The 14,814-nt window shown below is 51.5% G+C and overlaps 1 protein-coding gene across 1 annotated transcript; it reads right to left on the reverse strand.

Annotated features, from left to right (window-relative positions):
* Nucleotides 1-486: 486 nt before the first annotated feature.
* On the reverse strand, nt 487-14,443 carry Pla2g2c (phospholipase A2 group IIC). The gene is given in 7 exon segments (XM_038335498.1): nt 487-650; nt 10,177-10,255; nt 10,257-10,281; nt 11,699-11,816; nt 11,819-11,837; nt 12,017-12,021; nt 14,386-14,443. Coding segments are annotated over 7 exon segments (450 nt in total). The 5' UTR covers nt 14,426-14,443.
* Between the last annotated feature and the right edge of the window lie 371 nt (nt 14,444-14,814).

Below are 14,814 nucleotides of genomic sequence, written 5' to 3' on the forward strand. Positions count from 1 at the left end.
TGTCCCCAGTCAGATATGGGTGGAGAACTCCGTTCCCTGTCAGACATGCGTCCTGACTTGGGTGGGGAATATAGTAGTTTAGGCTAGATCTTGGCGGTTTTCCCCCTTCCTGGGAAAAGGATTTTAGGTCTCAGGTAGCCCAGGTTAGCCTTGAACTTACCATGTAGTGAATTCCTGCCTCTCCTGCCTCCACCTCCCAAATGCTGGAATGAGAGGGTGCCTCCCATCCCCGCTCTCTTGTTTTCTTGATTCCTAGCACTTACTTCGGTTGGAAGGTGTCAGTTAATTGCCAGGCACCCAGGGTCTGTTTCCAGAGCAGGGATTCCTTCATGTCTCATTTCCAGCCCCCAGCGCTGAGTGAGAAGACACTCCCTGGACAGCAATGCGGAGCTCCAGGAGTCTGGGAGCTGTCAGAGGTGGCCGGAGACAGTTTGCCAGAGGGACCATGACTAGAGCAGGTGCCGTGTGACAGGGACGGTGGCCTCCCTAGCACCGGAGTTTGTGTCGGCCACACTGGGGCTTGCTCAGGAAGACCTGCCTGAAGGCTTTCTCGTAGGTGTCCAGGTTTTCCTTGAAGCAGTACGCAGACTGCTTGTCACACTCACAGGCCTTCTGCCCGCAGAGGCAGCTGCTACCCGGGAGGCATCCACCTGCCGAAACACTCAGAGTCAACGGGGGCTTGCTGCCTGCTCCGAAGCTGGGTTCTAAAGCAGGGGAAGGGCTGAGGGTATATAGAGAGCGACAGAGGTCAAGGGCAGAGGGCAGGAAGTGGGGATGCTTCTGCTCTGTTCGCAGCCCTTCATCAATCACCCTTCCACACCACAACGAGCAGATGCCTAGAAGGAAGCAAATGAGTATAGAGGACAGGCTGCATGTTGGGGTGGCTGCATGTTGGGGTGGCTGCATGTTGGGGTGGCAGTGGTCGGTTACAGCCCCCAGGCAGCACACGGGCTGAGGCAACAGGCAGGACTCAGCACCCAAACCCCAGGGCCCACCTCCTATTCCAGATACAGGTTTGATATCCACAGCGCTGTCCGGAACATCTCCAACTGCAGATGTTCAAAGCTACCCTGCACACACACACACACACACACACACACACACACACACACACACACACATATATATATATATATATATATATATATATATATATATATATATATATGCCATGGCCACTGGCCTGTCACCTCTCCACCCTTAGGGGAGAGCATCAGCAGCTCTCTGGAAGCCCTCCCCTCCTTTCACTTCCTATTTCCCATCTGCTGGTAAGTCCCATGGATTTCTCCATATTTAAACCCCTTCATGTTCTGCCCTCTTTTGTCCACCATCCCGGCCACTACCCACATTCCTGTCCCTCTCCACACTCTGCCACCTCCAGTTCTTCCTCTTTAGTGGGGGGGGAAACAAACAGGGAGCCTCAAAGTGTCACCTGGGTCACACACAGGTAGTCTCAAAGTGTCACCTGGGTCACAAACAGGGAGCCTCAAAGTGTCACCTGGGTCAAAATAGGCCTAGCCCTCCAAGTGTCACTTGAGTCACACACAAGTAGCTCCCCAAGTGTCACCTGGATCACACTTACTCTTCCTTTTAAAGCTACACTGTGCTTCCCTGGTCTTTGTGGATGAGGTGACCATCCCTTTGTGGCAGTCCCCAGCCCACCTGCCACAGCCTGACTGCCCCAGCCTCCTCTTCCTCATGGAAGACTGCCACCCTCCCACCCACAGTCTACTCCAGGCACAGGGACCTCTGTGAGTTCAGGTATCACATTCAGCCTTATCCCGGCACATGTTCTTCCCAAATCTCTTCCAGTGATGAGCTCCACAGGCTACCTGGGTCTTGATGGAGCCCAAGTTCTTCAGACAGGCTCACCCAAGCCACTTGGTCTAAAGCTCCCAGGTCACTCCCTCCTAGGTGCCTCTTGCTATTCTCATTTGCAGACTGGCTTGCTATGCCCTCCTCTGCCCTGCAGAGGGAGGTACCAGGAGGCTGGGACTCCCTTGTGTATCACAGTCTCCCCCTTGCAGAGCAGAGGCCAGCCCGTGGGAGCGCCTCAGGGCACTGCCGCCCCAAGGACTTTGGGATGTGGTGTTTACCCTCGAGCAGAAGGGCAAGTAGATTGGGGCCTTTTGCTGCGTAGTCACTGTCCTAATGCTTTGTGTGTGCACACACATGTGCACACATGAGCGCATACTGGGGTCACGGAAGGCATACTTCTCCTTTCTATAGGACTCCACCCAGATCTGCTCTCTCTGAGAAGGAAGGGGGCTGCTAGACCCTGGGGCTTGTGTTCTGCAGCTGGTTAATCTGGATGTCTTCCTGGATAAAATGGTGCTGACTGTGGTCAAAGATGGGCAGCGTAGAAAGGCCCCCTGCTAAGATGCTGGTCCCAGATGGAGTATGTGCCGTGTCTAATGCTCTGGCAGGGGCACCCTTGGCTCCACATATTTAAAGAGCAAGGACCCTGTCTGCTGACCAGTGCAGGCTGTTTCTCTCCTGCCTTCCTCTCCGAGCCCACATTCCCACTGGAGCTGTCCACACATGCCGTCTGGAGACTTGATTTCTCAGGGCAGACACCGCCACCCCACGCCGTCAGCTGCCCTTCACCCACACACCCTCAGGAAGGTGGCCAAGGACATCAGGGCAGACACCGCCACTCCACGCCTCAGCTGCCCTTCACCACACACCCCCAGGAAGGTGCCAAGGACATTCATGCCACTCCCACTCTTCCTCACACCTGCACCCATTGGTCCTCTCACATACCCCCTCTCCATCTGTGAAGGTTTGCCCTGATCCATCAAGTCCCAGCCCCCTCAGGGCTCTTCCCCATCTCAGCCCCTTGCAAGCACCTCTTCCCCGCTGTTTACAGCAAGTCCTTACACAGCAGCTGCCGCCAAAGACACAGAGGGCGTGGGCTACCTGAATGCTGGTCCTACTCTAGTGGACCACTCTCCTCTGTGGACCTGGTGCTGCCACCTAGGAAATATAAACTCATTATCCCCTCTGTCCTCTTCCACTTGTCCTTCTCCTCCTTCTCCCTTCTCTCCTCTTTCTCCACACTACTTAATTTTCTAGACTCTTCCTTCTTCTCAGACTATGTGTAGGATTGATTTTTGTCTGCATATATGTATGTGCACCATGTGTATGCGTGGTGTCCACTGTGGTCAGAAAACATTGGATCTCCTGGAGTTAGTGATGGTTAGAGCTGCCATGTGGTTGTGGGGGAACCAACCTCAGGTCCTCTACCACAGCAGCAAGTGTGCCAAGGCACACAGAGCCATTTCCCCAACCACTTTCATGTTTTCCTTCTTGAGACACAACTCATGCAGCCAAGGCTGGTCTTAAATCTCTCCTGAAGTCACTCAAAGATGACACTGAACTCCTAATCCTCCTGTGTCCACTTTCCAAGTGCTGAGATAACAGGCGTGGGGCCACCGTACTGGTTTATGAGCAATGGAATGGAACCCAGGGCTTCATGCTAGGCGAGCACGCTACCAAGTGAGCTACACTCCCAGGTCTCTGAGTCCTCTCTGCCGTGTGATTAAATCCTCCCCTGAAGTGTAAATCCTCCTCCGCTCACAGCTCTCCTAGTCCCTAGATCTTCAGGACTGGTCTTGGACAGCGATTTTTTCTACCAAGGATGATCATTTTGGCAGCATCCCTCAGTTATGGTAAGATTGGGTTTGCATGAACCTGGAAGAAAATACAACCCAAAAAAAAATGCCATCTTTGCAAGCCACCATGTCAAAACATTGGACTCCAGATCTTACATCTTCCAGTACTGCCAAAAGAGAAACCGAGGCACAAGGAAAGGAAATGATAGCTTCAGAAAGTGCTTTCTCGTCCTGAGAACGCCATCTCCACAAATGAGACAAGATGACAGGCAGACTCCTGCATTGTGGCTAACCCAAGGCCTTACAGGGCCTCTGTCTGGGCTCTGGCTTTATTGCAGATTATCTTCAGAGAGTTCTTGCTCAGTCTCAGTACTTGATGTCCTCCTGGATTCCCAGCTCCAGCCCAGACCTCCCCCTTGAGCTCTGGACTGCAGCACAAAACAGCTGTTTGCTGTTACATATCTTACATTAATCTGTTTTCTGTTGAAAAACATGGAGTTGGGTATTTGCAAATAAATGGCTTATTTTGCTCACGATTTGGGGAGCTACAAGTCCAGACAGCACGGTGCTGGCTCCGGCAGGACTCCCTTAGGCACATCACTGTGTGACATACAACATCACGATGAGTGTACACACAAGAGGGAGGGGGTCACACGGGACAACAGGAAGTCAGAGAGACTGGGGAAGGGCGAGCCTTGCTTGCCGATATAGAACAAGTTTCTCTGGTGGGAATTAACCAGTGTCCCAAGGAAAACTACATTAATCTCTTATGGGGGGGGGCACCTGCAGCATTCGAACGATCTCCAGGCCCTACTTCTTAAAGGTTCCACCAAGTCTTGTGTGTTTGCATATATGGTGTATATATGTGTTTGTGGGTGATATGTATGTGTGCATGCATGTGGAGGCCCAAGACCAAATGCTGGGCATCTTCCTTGATTCCTCTCCACTTAATTTTTTAATTTATTGCTTGTGTATGTGGTGTTCATACATGTATGTGTTCATGTACACGTGAACACATGAACATGCATGGGTGTACATGCATGTATGTGCATGTGTGTAGAGGCTCAAGATTGACAGTCTTCCTAGTCATTTTCCACCTTATTCATGGAGTCATGGTCTCTCACCCACTGGAGGTTTGAAAGAAAATGGCTCCCAAACGAAGTGGCACTATTAAGAGGTGCAGCATTGTTGGAGTAGGTGTGGCCTTGTTGGAGGAAGTATGTCACTGTGGAGGTGGGCTTTGAGGTCTCATATATGCTCAAACCATGCCCAGTAAGTGAGACCACATCCTGTTGCTTGCAAGCCAAGATGTAGGACACTTGGCTACTTCCCCAGCACCATGTCTGCCTGCACACTACCATGTTGTAGCAGGATGATAATGTATTTCCTTTATAAGAGCTGCCGTGGTCATGGTGTGTCTACACAGCAACAGAAAACCTACTAAGACACCAATATAGATTGGTTTCTTTAATCAGCTTGCTCTGTAGACCCCCCTCTGTGCCTTTCAAGCTCTAGAGTCACAGGAAGGCTCCCATGCCCACCTAGCATTTATGCGAGTCTTAGGATGCAAACTTGGGCCCTCACACTTGCATGACTGGGATCTTTTAACTTTCGAGTCATCTCTCCAGCCCACCACCTTACTTTTGAGACTGGATTTCGCACGGAATCTGGAGCAGCCCAATCAGCTGGGATGACTGACCACTGAGTCTCCTCCGCTTGTGCCCAGCGCTGGGGTTATAGATGTGTGCTGTCATGGCCCAGATTCCATCTGGGTGCTGGAGATTGGAACTCAGCTCTGTACAGTGGGGGAATTTATCAGTTGAGCCATCTCCCCAGTCCTGGTCCCCCACTTAGTAACATCTTCCCACACACAAACCCCGGGAAGACACTGGAGATCTATCTAAACCACAGCACAGCTTACTCCTGTGCAACTCATACCAGCCCGCTGCTGGGTCTCGTTGTCCCCCTCTACTTCCATTTTCACAAGCTCAGGGGTCGGTGCCAAGACCTATGGCAGCCGAGGCCAGGAGCTGCCATTCAGGCCTCCCTCTCCTCACCTCCACATCTAATCCATCTGTAGGTTCTGGTGCCTTAATGCCCACAGCACTTCTCATCATCCCTCCTGTCGCCCATCCTGGCTCCATGCGATGGTCAGTCCCCCAGGAGCTCCAGAACTCAGCATATTCTAAATAGCCACCCTCCCTCCTCCTCCCTTCGTAACAGGAGTGCATCCCGGTCCCTCTGAACATGCTCCAGTAGGTCGTGTGCCACTAAAGCAGGTGAAGCCTCCGGCACTGCCTGGGAAGGACATCCGCGCATTAACGTCCACTCATTCCCCAGGCGCCAAGCTCCTGCCACACTGGCCTTGAGGTTTTGGACCTCCTCTGCAAGGCGTGTCCTTCCACAACCTGCCTAAATTAGTTACTTTTCCCTCCGTGGATCCCAGCCATCCCTCTAACCTCAACTGTTTGAGCAGTTGCGAAAGACTTACCCCACCTGACTACATCTGTCCCTATTTGTGGCTCTATCTGTCCACTATTGTGGGCTCCCCCTTACTGGAATGTAAGCTCCTTCAAGTCACAGCCTGGGTCTTGCGCAGGGTTGATCTCCAGCCCTGGTGACGGCCAAATTTCCATCGCCATTTGCTGGAGCCTTTAGCAACTGCACTTATGTGGCCTGTGACCCACAGAAAGGTGCCCATCCTGGGACCCTGGAAGCCAAGTTCTAGACCCAAGTCTGTAACTAATACACTTTACGATCTTAGGCATGTTGCTTCCCCCCCCCCAAAACTGTCTTTTTGACTTTTAAAAGAGATAAATAAGCCTGAATTGTCTGTTTAATGAGATTTTTTTCACTCAGCCACTCCTTAAACAAACACGTATTAAACTCCTAACACATGACTTGCCTTTGTCTAGAAACTGGGGGTAGAGACATGAGCAAGCACACCTCCAGACTGCACAGTCCCAAGGGTACTATTTCAAATGGACCCCGAGAATGAGTTCCCCCATAACGAGAAGGGCTTATCCCTTGTTATGTTTGAATATGAGCTATTGCCCCACAGACTCATGCATTAAACACTTGGTCCCCAGAAGGTGGCACTATTTGGGGGGGGGGCAGTGGGAATTTGTGGGGCCTCACTGGAGGATGGTTAGGTCACTGGAGGGTGATTTTTGAAGACTGCCTTTGGTCCTGGCCTTTCTTCATGGCATCCTATCTGCCCTAAGAGGAGGAGTCTCTACGGCACGTCCTCACTGCATAGTGAACCACTTCACTGGCCCATAAATGACAAAGCCAAGGCCAATGGACTCAGATCTGTGAAATCTTAAGTCAAAAATCAATCCTTGCTGGCTTTTAAATGCTCTCTCGGGTCATACCAATGAAAAAACCTAATACAGAAAATGAGCTTGAGGAATCTTGGAGATGAACTAAATGCATCTTGAAACATAAGAAGGTCTTGAGGCTTTGGGGGCAAAGGCAGTGTTATGGACTGAGGAGGAAATGTCCCCCATAGGTCTCTGTGATGTAGGTTCGGGTCCTTGGCTGTAAGTGCCATTTTGGAAAGTGATGGAAGCTTTAGCTGGGCGAGGGGCAGTGTTCTAGTTGAAGAAAAGAGGTCACTGTTAGCAAGTCTTTGGAGGCTGTGGATTATATCTGTATGTCTCTTGTCTGTCTGTCATGAGGTTAAGACCCTCCTCTGCCACATACCACACACATTGCCACACACCACACATCCTGACACACACCACACTGACACAGACCACACACCCTGCCACACACCACACACCCTGTCACACACCACACACCCTGACACACACCACACCCTAACACACACCACACCCCAACATACACCACACACCCTGACACACACAACACTGACACACACAACACTGACACACACAACACTGACACACACCACATACCACATACACTGCCACACACCACACACCACACACCCTGCCACACACCACACACCCTGTCACACACCACACACCCTGTCACACACCACACACCCTGCCATACACCACACACCACCCACCACACACCCTGTCACACACCACACACCCTGCCACACACCACACACCCTGCCACACACCACACACCCTGCCACATACCACACACCCTGTCACACACCACACACCCTGCCACCACTTCTGCTCAAAGGTTTGGAGCCAATAATGGCCAAACTCCCAGAAACCGAAAGTCTGGTTAAACCTTTCTTCTTTTAAGCTGGTGACGTCGGGTATTTGTCAAGGCCATGGTAAAGCAGTGGACTCTCACAGCTCTCAGGGAACTTACACCCTAGCAGGGAGGTGGGGGCCACCACACAAGCAGACAAAGAAGACACAGGAAAGTCAGGCGCACAATGAACGCTGGGAGAGGAAAGGGGTGTGGACCAGGCAGGAGAAGCTGGTACGAGGAACACGCACAGAGTAATGAGAAGGTCTTTGAAACTAAACTCCCAGAAGTTACCACTACTGCCCTCTCCCTCTCCAGGGGCCTGCAGGCACAGGGGACAGCAGGTGACAGTGGTACCGGTGGCTAGAACCAGTCTCTATCCCCTCACAGCCAGGCAGCACCCTACACATGTGCATGCCTGGTGTGGGTGGAGGGGGTGTCACTGCACTGATCTTCAAGTCCCTGTGAGTGCCAAGCGCTTATATAAACCTCCTCAGAGGAGGAGCGGCCACCTGGTCAGCCATGCTAGGGCAGCTGTCCCCTTCAAGAAAACTGGCCCTTGAGCTCCTTCAAAGACTTTGTTATGCACTGGTATCTGGGTGGCATTTCAGGCTGACACCAAGCTCTTGCCCCACCCCAACCCCCCACTAACTTACCACACCTCCCCAAAGCCCTCCCCACATTGGTTGCTAGGTAACCTGGGACTAGGCTTGGGGGAGGGATCTCAGAACTGCTGGAAGCATTATTAACTCTTCCAGTGCAGCTCTTTGAACTGTAGTGTGGCTGGGCATGGAAGAGGCTTAATTCCATAAGGGTCACGGTAATGATGTTAGTTAGTCCTAGAGGGACAGTACAGGACAGACTTCAATGGAACTATAATTAAGACAAGGAAGGGAGGGTGGGCTGGAGAGATGGCTTGGTGGTTATGAGTAGCTGCTGCTCTCCCAGAGGACCTGGGTTCAATTCCCAGTACTCACACGGCAGCTAGCAAATGTCTGTAACCCAGTTTCAGGGCATCTGACACCTCATTCTGGCTTCTGCTGGCACTCGCACATACATGGTGCACAGACATGCATGCAGCCAAAATACTTACACACATAAGATTAAAAAATTACAAAAACAGTCCTGGTGTTCCCCCAACAAAATCAAAAGCTGGGACAAACCAGAAATTCCCACATCCGAATGGCAGGCGCTAACTGAACACCTGCAGTGGGCCGCCCTCCAAAGGATACACAAGAGGGTGACTCCTGTCCATCAACCATCAACTTGAGGCAGGGTGGATTGATCTCCCCTTTCCACAGGTGAGATGAAGTTGGGGACAGCTGGCCAGTTCCCTGACCTTGGAGGAGGCAGAAGGATGGCCCGAAACACAGTTGTGCATACACCCAGGAGGAAGAAGTGGCTTGCTATGCCCTAGGCCTGGCAGGTGTTGAGCTATGGCATTGTGAGGAACAAGAAACCACCTACTGGGCTGGAATTACAAGGCTGAACGAAGGTCGTGCCCACTCGCCTTCAAGCTCTTAGGCCGGACTTGCCCTTCACATGCCCGACCATTCTGTGTGCTTCCCCACCCAGTCCCTCCTGTGCAGGGTCCCACCCTGGTTACTTCTCTGTCCCTATCCACATTGGTCATAGCCGCACAAACATACAGTTGCCCTTGGCGAATATTTGCTCAGCTGACAGAACAGCCAAGTGCCTTGCTAACATGAGAAAGAACCAAAGGCTGTCGGGCTGGAGTGATAACTTCAGTGGTTAAAGCACTTGGGAGGCCAGAGTTCGAATACCCAGAAAACCAAATGCTGCGTGGGTCTGGTGGCCTGCTCTGCGATCCTAGGCCTTGAAGGCAGAGACGAGACCGGATCCCACAGTAAACTAGCTACATCAGCCAGCGCGGGTTTGACTGAGACACTCAGCTCCAGTGACAAGACAGAATGACAGAGGACAATCCCTAACATCAACTTCAAGCCTCCGCCCGTGTGTGGCCCACCTACAAGTGTACCTACCTAAGTACAAAAACATAACACACACGCAAACCACACACGCCTGAAAAATGGAAAAGAAAAAAAAATAAAGAATGCTCTCAACAGCCAGAGCTATCTAGGGAAAGTGCAAAGTCAATGGATTTCCAACAGCCAACACTCTTAGTGGTCGATAGTGTAGGGCGGGCTGTGGGCTCCTAGGGGAGCTGAGGTTCAGGGGCAGGCAGCAGAGACCAGGCCAAAACCAAGCAAGGCCTCTCCAAAAACCTGACTCTCAGACTTGGCCCCGTTTCTTGGTCTCAGAACACTTGGGAATGTCTCATTCCCTAAAACAGTTGAGCTAATGAGAAGGTGCCGTTAGGACCAGCTTCAGGTCACATGGTCTCCCTCCAGAGAAGGCTACTCACAAGCCACAGTCCCATTGACAATGCTGAACTGGTAGCCATTCAAGATGGGCTGGCAGCCATGCTCCTTCAGCGTGTGGTTAGCAGCAGTCGTGAGCCCAGCAGCACCTGGAGGGTGGGGAGAAGAAGGTGGGGGCTGTGCCGGTGTGGGGGGGTGTCTCTGGGGAGTCAGCGGGGAGGATGCTGGATGAGAGCTGGAAGAGACCTCCAGCTTCCCTCGCCTTCCCTGGACCTGCAGACACTGGAGCTGGGGGTGGTGGTGTTACTGATACACCTGTCCTCTTCCAGACGTTCCCATGTGCACATGGGCTCTTGGCCCTTTGGAACCCTGGGCTCACGGTGTGCAGCTTTGGATCTATCTTTGGACTCCAGTAGGCAAGGCACAGGTGGACGATGACAGGGGGTGGATTTAGAAATAGGTGATCTGTGTTCCAGGCCAGGCTCTGCTGCTTCGCCTGCGGGTGGTGGCTGAGCAACTCTTAGTCTGGGATTCTCTCTGTCCTCAGCCATCAGGTGGGTTACAGCGGGGGTGCAGCCTCCTGTATTCACAGTGAGGGGGTGAGGGCTGAGGGCTGAGGCCCACGTGTAGATCACCTGTTCAGTGCTGGTGCACTTACGGTGTAGCTCACAAGTGTCAGTTGGCCTTCCATGTCTCCACAGCCGAGCCTGGGGCTCAAGTCCCGTATATTAGGCCCTGCTCTAAGGACACGCCCAGGAACATTTCCCTTCTTATTTCTTCAAATGGGAAAAGACGTAAGCTATCCGGTCTTGCCCACTGTACCCTCTCCAGATTACAGTAATGTCCATTTTTTTTAAAAGAAATAACGACACCACCCACCCTCAATCCTTCGAACTGTCCTGGAAACCAGCTTGGTACCACGTGACTGCCTCCAGATGGACAACTTTTTCCCAAACTGGGCCACTTGGCTTCTCTCCTAAAATATGGAATTAGGTCTGGAAGCTGGCAGGGGCAGTCTTGCTGGGCCATAAGCCTAAGAAATGGGAGCATGTGAACGAAGAACACCTTTGCCAGGCTAAGGAAAAAAGGCTCCAGATCTCGGGCTGGACCCACCGTGTACATTAGGGCCCTTGATTGAGAACATGAGGATGGGCCTGGAGAGTGTCTCAGTGGTATGACTGTCCCGCAGGGATGGGGTTCTGGGTGCGTTACTAGAACCTGAACACTTGGGAGGCTGAGGCAGGAGGATCCAGAGTTCAAGCTCAACCCGTTCTATGTAGTAAGTCAGATGCTAACACAAGTTAGGAGCTAAGCCCCTGTCTCAAGATGGTCAGCACATAAGCCGTATCCAGGACCTTAGGCATATGGGGCCCTTGGCAGCTTCACAGGCTAACCAGGAAAAGGCGGCTCAGTTCCGGCTTCTCCAAGATTCATCCTGCAAGCCCCTTTCAATCTCACGCTGCCTTGTAATTGTTTTGTCAGGATTCCTAAGTCCCTCTCTCCTCACTGTAAGCCTAGATGTCAGGGCAAACGCAATATGGGACTCGCCGAGGGCTTGTGCATCACCTGTCTGTGGGCGTCCATGGGGATCCTCTGCCCCCTAGCCCACAGTGACAGCCGTATCCGTAATAGGAGAAGAAGGCGCTGCGGCCCTGTGAGTGTCTGACCATCCTCTGGAACTGCAGAAGCTGCTAAGGGTGGAGGTCTCCCTGCCAAGGAGAAAACAGAAAAGGAGAGGAGCCTCGCTGGAGGCCTGCAGTGAGGTGGGCAGTCCAGGGCCCTCATACAGGCGCCAGCCTCCTTCACAGGAAAGAAAACAGGATCATGTTAACTCCATCACCCAGCAAGTTTCTTGCTAACCAGGATGAGGCCAGGTTCCCCAACCGTCCCTCCTACCACCATCCAGGTCTGATCAGCACTACTGGGGAAGCTCAAAGCCAAGGTCCCAGTCAGTCCCTCCTCTAGGAAGCACATGGCATTAATAGTCTCCCAGGAGAAGCAACATTCAGGGGTAAAGATCAGAAAACCCTTCATCCAGTCTGTTAAATGGCACACACACACACACACAACACACAAAACTCATCAATTCTTACTATTTTTAATAGACAGGGTCTTCTTTACTACATAATCCTGGCTGGACTGGAAGGTCCTAAAGAGACCAGGCTTGGCCTTGAACCTGGGAGATCCCTTCCCTCTCTGTCTTCAATGTTTCAATGATTCAGCTGGAATCACAGGCATGCATCATAGGCTTTGTACTTCTACAAAGTGCTTACAGACACACAGAGAGATGCTAATACAAGGATGCTTGCTGGCAGTGTGGTCTGTAACATTAGAGTACTGGAAAGTACCACACATCCACCTCCAGGAGGATGCCATCAAAATACCACATGTCCACCCCCAGGAGGATGCCATCAAAGTACCACACGTCCACCCCCAGGAGGATGCCATCAAAGTACCACATGTCCACCCCCAGGAGGATGGTCATCAAAGTAGCACACGTCCACCCCAGGAGGATGCCATCAAAGTAGCACACGTCCACCCCCAGGAGGATGCCATCAAAGTACCACACGTCCACCCCAGGAGGATGCCATCAAAGTACCACACGTCCACCCCAGAAGGATGCCATCAAAGTAGCACATGTCCACCTCAGGAGGATGGTCATCAAAGTACTGGTCTTAGCAATGTATCACTTTTAATAGGTGAACTCCAGGACATGAGACTGAGGCAGACAGGTAAGAACGAGGCCATATTCATTTGGCATACTTCCATGTACCTTTTAAAAAAGCACATGGTGGTGGTGGCTTGAGTAAGGACGGCCCCAAAGGCTCACATATTTGAAGGTTTGGTTACCAGGGAGTGGAACTCTTAGGGAAGGATTAGGAGGTGTGGCCTTGTTGGAGGGAGTATGCCACTTGGGGTGAACTTTGAGGTTTCAAAAGCCCAAGCCAGCCTAGTCACTCTTTCTCTTGCCTACAGATCAGGATGTAGCTCTCAACTGTTTCCCCAGCACCACACTTGCCTGCCTGCTGCCATTCTCCCTGCCCTGATGAGAATGGACTAAGCCTCTGAAACTGTAAATCAGCCCTCCCCCTCTGTGTGTGTGTGTGTGTGTGTGTGTGTGTGTAGGCTTGTCCTCCAATGATTCCAGAGCAGTTGTATCTAGGAATAAGAAAGTGTTAGCCCCCAAGAAGGCTGTACCTTGGCTACTCTGTATTTTATGGCTTTGCTTTGTGGCTAAACATAAACTTCTCTGGCCCAAGCTGGCCTCAAACTCACGTGTAGTCAAGGATGACCTCTAACTTCCAACTCTCCCACCTCCACAGCTGATTACAGGCTTGGACCGTCCTGCCTGGCTTTATTCAGTGTTGAGGATTGAATCCAGGCTTTTGTATATGGTAAGCAAGTACTCTTCCGGCTGAGCTATGTCCCTAGCCCTGCATTTGATTTTTTAAAATTATAAACATATATTTGGTTTGTGATAAAAATACAGCAAACGCATGAACTCAAAGAAGGAAAACAGCGCGAGGGATGGAGGATGTTTCTCAACTCCCTCCCGCCTCAGTGTTGAGTTGGACGCCTTGACCTGATTTCTCAATCCTCCTGCCTCCACTTCCCAAGTGCTGAGATTACACATTGACATAATTTTGAAAACTGCAAAGCTCACTAGCAACTTGGGGAAAGAGGGAGAGACCTAACTTTGATCTGTCTGACTCACCGAACCCCAGAGTTAACTGCCACAGGGCTGGAAACAGCAGGAAGCTGGTTTGGGACAAACAGCTAACTTTTTGTTTTGTTTTAACAGACCTCAGATGGCTCCCAGGAAGTCCTTCAGATTGCGCACCTCCCTTTGCAGAGGTTTGACCAAGTATTCCACTAGCCATCATCAGGATGCCTTCCCCGGAAGAATTACTCCAGCTGGCTGGGATCATGCCTACCGTTTTGTACAACACTACACATAGCTTCAACTAAAGGCAACCAGATTGGGAAGGAAGCAAACCTCCCAGACCAGGAGTGCTCACACCACAGCTGAACATCATTTTTCCACTGTGCGGTCAATGTCCTGGATTCCGAGAGTTCTGTGAGGGCCCAGCACTGTGACCAGCCCACCAGACAGCAGAACCAGAGGTGGGAGAACTTTGGAGGGAGGCTGGTTCTCTCCTTAGTGCCTTGTACCCTTCCTTCACTCAATGCTACCCCTGTGACATTGCCAGAAAGATGGCCTCCAGGCACTCTCTCAGAAGGCTTCTACTTACAGCAAAAGATGAAGACAAGGAATATAGCAATGGCCTTCATTTCCGAAGACACCAGGAGGTCCAGGGTACCAGGGTTCCACCTTCATCTGCCAGTTCAGCTCCTTTTGTGGGAGGAGGTAAGGAAAGAGACCATTTAGGTACAAACCACCAATACAGCCCAGGCCTTTGGATGCCCTCAGCACAAGGCAGAAGCAATCATGTTTGAATATGACACCTGTCCTTGCATTTACATAAAACGTAAGAATGGCTCAATTGTTTGAGAGAGGTGAACACTAATGGTGTCTTTCTTTCTCTGGCAATACTTACACTCACTGGGGGAAGTCAGCATTCCATTTTCCCAGGTTTAAATGGCATATACGGTATCCATCATGGGAGTGGTTCAGAAAGCCAAATTTATCAGCATCCCCTGCCATCTGCAGTATTTCTGCT

Source organism: Arvicola amphibius, chromosome 6 (genome assembly GCF_903992535.2).
Source record: "Arvicola amphibius chromosome 6, mArvAmp1.2, whole genome shotgun sequence".
NCBI classification, from domain to species: Eukaryota; Metazoa; Chordata; class Mammalia; order Rodentia; family Cricetidae; genus Arvicola; species Arvicola amphibius.